At 61.3% G+C, this 4,220-nt stretch overlaps 1 protein-coding gene across 1 annotated transcript; it reads right to left on the bottom strand.

The window, feature by feature from the left end:
- Positions 1-2,227: 2,227 nt before the first annotated feature.
- On the bottom strand, positions 2,228-3,794 carry BXZ73DRAFT_84615 (uncharacterized protein; the record flags this gene model as incomplete). Its single annotated transcript, XM_048023986.1, has 5 exons — positions 2,228-2,475; positions 2,561-2,794; positions 3,015-3,030; positions 3,115-3,257; positions 3,647-3,794. The coding sequence occupies 5 exons, from the start codon at positions 3,792-3,794 to the stop codon at positions 2,228-2,230; spliced, it is 789 nt and encodes a 262-aa protein (XP_047870647.1).
- Between the last annotated feature and the right edge of the window lie 426 nt (positions 3,795-4,220).

Raw genomic sequence — 4,220 nt, 5'->3', positions numbered from 1 at the left:
GGAAGATGGGCGGTCATGGAGTGACCGGCTGGCGAGTCTGAGTGCGCGGTAGGAGAACGACTGGGAGCAATGGAGAGCGTGCTTTGTCCCCTGGGTCCGCGGCCGTGTGCCCCTCAGCGGCCCCAAGTTCACGTCCAGGTCTCTGTCCGGGCTCTGGGTGGGCCACCTCGTGAGTTTCTCGCCTTCTGTGGCCTCTTTCTGCACTCACGCTCGCATGGTGTAGGACTCGTACGTGTTCGACGCTCGGCTGGAGCGGCGCACATCGACCATGTGCGCCGGAAGGCCCAGGACGGGCTCGACATTAACGTCGACGAGTTCATCGATGCGGTCTCGAGCAAGGACTACAAAGTGCACGAGATGGACGACGCGCACTCGCGCGCGGCGAGACCAACGGACGTGGACATGGACATTGTGCGGACGTCTGGGATCACGGACATCTTCGTCACCGGTGAGGTAGTAGACTTTTCTCCCTCCGCTCTCATTTGCTGACCCGTTTTCTACCCCGCGCGCGCATTGACTCATGCCTTCCTCCTTCACTGTTTCATCTTTTCCTTTTTTCTGCTTCGTTCCTCCCTTGTCACCCTCGCATGCACGCACAAACCCCCGCGCGATACGCGCAGGCCTGGCGCGCGTACCTCTACGGCCGATTCTGTCCCAGGGGCGTTGCCTCGTCGTCCTTGTCCGCCTCGAGGTCCCGCCGGCGGGCTGCGGTGGCGCCCTCCCCACCGTCTTCCGTGGGTACGTCGTCGGGGAGCGCACGCTCGTCGGTGGCTGGCGGGACTGCGAGCACACACGGTCCCGCTCGAGGGTAAGTCCGTCGACTCCAAGGTCGACCGCCCGCCTGATGCTGCTTCTGGTATGGGGGTGCAGACTGCTAGCGGGCCCTAGGGCGTACCCGTCGTCGCAACGAGTGATTAGATTACGGTAATTACATGCTATAATCCATCTATTTATTGCTTCCACTGCGCTGCAACATGGGTGTACGGGGTCCGTGAGGATGGTTGAGGCTAGAGAGCGTATGCTCTTCGTTTACACTGTCTATGCGCAACCTATCCTGCGGGACTGGCTGGCTTATAATCACCTTTCCAGGCCAGGCAAGACAATAGATCTCGCCCGGGATATCCTCCATTTCCATCACCTGGCCAGCCCAGGATAGTCCAGGCTTCGGGTCGGAGTTTGGACTTATCCTGGGGTGGTGAGACCTCATATGCACACCTGGATAACTCCCGGATCGGCAACCTATCCATGATCCTAATCCGAGTGTGCAAGAAATGGGTTCACGCAGTGTCTATTGAGGAACATTGGCGCTAAGTAACGTAATGGCTATAATGCAACTATAATATAGACTACCGCGAGGGACTGGGCCCTGCCGAAGCCCCCAGAACGACTGTAACGAGGCTTGTTGTATGGAACATATCAGTTCTGTCTATTTTGAAACTCGCTCAGTGTTGGTACACATCCGAGGCCCATTCTGTCGCCGACCCTGAAACTGACCATTATATTATGCATTATTCATGAACAGGCCTATGCATTATGCGCTTCTAGATTCCATGCATATTTGGCAGGGTACATGCTCGGTCACGGGCCCCTCCTATGCAAAAAGAGAATTTATGCGTGATGAGGTCATGCATAATGAGAATGTCTTCTGTAGCTGTTCTGGGAGCAGCAGTGAATCGCTAGGAGCACCTGTTGCCATAGCCCATCGGCAGCTACAGGTGCACCCATTGATCCGTGATGCGCGCCCGTGTAGACGCGCCTCGCTGGGCGTGGCGCGCATCAACGCGTGGCTGTGATGCATGCCACGCGTCCCTCCCCTTCGCCGTCCTTGCTCTCCTCCTCCTCCTCCTCCACTACACCCTCGCCGCTTCCATCCTCCCGCTCAGCCCGGGCGGATGATAGCGACCATACGGTCGACTGTCATCTGCTATTGGACTCCGATGTCACCAGGTGACACCGACCTTCCCCCCTCTGACCTCCCTCGACCTCCCTCGACCTCAACCTCAATCCCGCCCTTTGCCCACCTTGCCAGCCGCGCTCACAACGTCAAGAGCGCACGAGGACGTCCATCCGGACGTCCTCAGCATGGAGATTGGAATGCGGGGCCGCGGCGATGTACCGTGGCCCCTGCTTTGGTGAGTCCTCCGCTACTATGCCCTCTTGCATTCCCAACGCCCACCTGCCGCTCCTACAACAGGCCGAGGACGTCCGCCCGGACGTCCTCCTCCTCTCAGCCTTCCTCCTCGCCCTCCTCCGCGCCGTCCTCCTCCTCCGTGCTGCCCTGCGCCGCCACCCTCCTCCTCACCCTACTCCACCCGCGCCTGCCGCCTCCTTCGAGCCCCCCGCCTCCTTCGCGCCACCCTCCTCTCCTGCGCCGCCCGCCCTCGTCGCCCTCCTCTGTGCAGCTCACCTCCACGTCACCCACCTCCGCGCCGCCTCGTCCGCCCTCGTCGCCCGCCTCCTCCACCTCACCTCCGCCTGCGTCGCCATGCTCCTCCGCGGTGTTGCGGCACCCACCATCACGTCATCTTGGCCGTCGCCTCGCCCCACCCCCCCGCCTTACCCTCCTCCGCCTGCTCCGCATCGCCCTCCTCCGCGCGTCCCAGCCCTCCGCGTCCGCGCCGCCTGCGTCGCCCATCTGCGCCCACGCAACCCTCCATCTCTGCGTCCTGCGTCCCCGCGTCGCCCACCTTCGCCTCACCCGCCTTTGCGTCGCCCGCCGCCACGCCGCCCGTCGCCACGTCGCCCTGTTCCGCGCCCACATCCTCGCCCTCCTCCACGCCTACCTCCTCCGCGCCTGCCTCGCCGCGTTACCCTTCTCCGCCCACCTCACCGTCCGCCCGTGCCTCACCCGCGTCCTCCCGCCTGCCTGGCCCGCGTCTTCCTGCCTGCCTGCCTCCTCCGCACCTGCCTGGCCCGCCTCCTCCATGCCCGCTTCACCCCCTCGCCGCGTCGCCTGCGCCCGCGTCGCTCTCATCCTCCCGCATCACCCGCCCGCGTCGCCCGCCCGCACTCACCTCCGCCTCTGCCTCCCTGTGTAGTAGTTTATTGATAAATATATTTTGATCACTAATATATACGAAGTGTGATGTGAAACAAAGCGGGTGGTGAGCTCACTGTCGGAGACGGTGAGCTCAGGTGGCAGGGCCTGAGGCGCCGGTGTCCGGACGTCTCGGGGCAGTGTCGCGCCCGTGTGGCGGGCGGCTGCGTGAGCACGGGGGATGCAACCGGGCCGGCCGGATCAGCAGGTGCATCCGCACCTGCCGATAGGCTATGGCAATGGATGCACCTGACGATTCACCACTGTAGGTTCTGGAGGGTTGCAAGTCATTGCAATGTCCGAGCTGAATCATTGAAAGCCATTCCAATGTTCGACGATCTTAGCTTGCCCGCTACTGTCGGCCGTCTGAGAGTTTGTTCACACTTCAAATACGACAAGAAACCCTTTTTATTGACTACCGCGATATACGGACACCGACACATGTACTACAAGAACAAAACAATCACACAGGTAGATAACGACCCCGCTGTGCGATATGTTGCGCACACTAGTCGGCCTGGATACGCGCAGGAGTGGAGGTGGTTGCGAGGTATTGTGAATAAGTACAAAGGTATCGCACATGTACAATCAGAAAGTAGGAACACACACCCGACTTGGGGATGGCCTGTGGCGGCGTCTGCTTCCCACACGAGCCGTATGCCACACTTCGCATCAACGCTCCCTTCTGCGCGAGGTGCTTGAGCAGCGAGCTGGAAGGTTGTGAAGACGCGAGGCGGCGCGCCATGCGCGGGCGCATCGGCGAGGTGCGAGGCGATAGTCGCGAGCGCGGGAGCGCGGAGGTCGGGCGAGTTGGAGACGAGCAGGAAGTCGGGTCGGATTAGAGGGACTCGCTTGACCTCGGTGAGGCTCGCGATAGCAGGGGAGACGGGTAGGAGAGGCGACAGGGAGGAGCCAGGAGGCAATCGCGTGGCGAGACGGTAGGTGCGGGAACGGTATATAAAGGTAGGGTGGCGGGGCGATCGTATGCTGGGCGTCCGTAGCGGGTGCGCGCCGAAGCTCGTAACCAGACAGGCTGCGGAGCAGGCCATAACACTTTGGTGATCTGCGTCGTTCTATCCCGCACACGTTTCGTGCTCCTGTCGATTCCCTACTGTAGACTCCAGAGACAGATCCTGATGTCTAACTACCATAGGCCAGGTTAAGTCACTCTTCAATCTCCAAA

The sequence above is a fragment of the Epithele typhae genome (assembly GCF_022376455.1).
Source record: "Epithele typhae strain CBS 203.58 chromosome Unknown BXZ73scaffold_345, whole genome shotgun sequence".
NCBI classification, from domain to species: domain Eukaryota; kingdom Fungi; phylum Basidiomycota; class Agaricomycetes; order Polyporales; family Epitheliaceae; genus Epithele; species Epithele typhae.
Note: the sequence above shows the minus strand (reverse complement) of the source record. Positions and strands in the feature narration are given on the sequence as shown.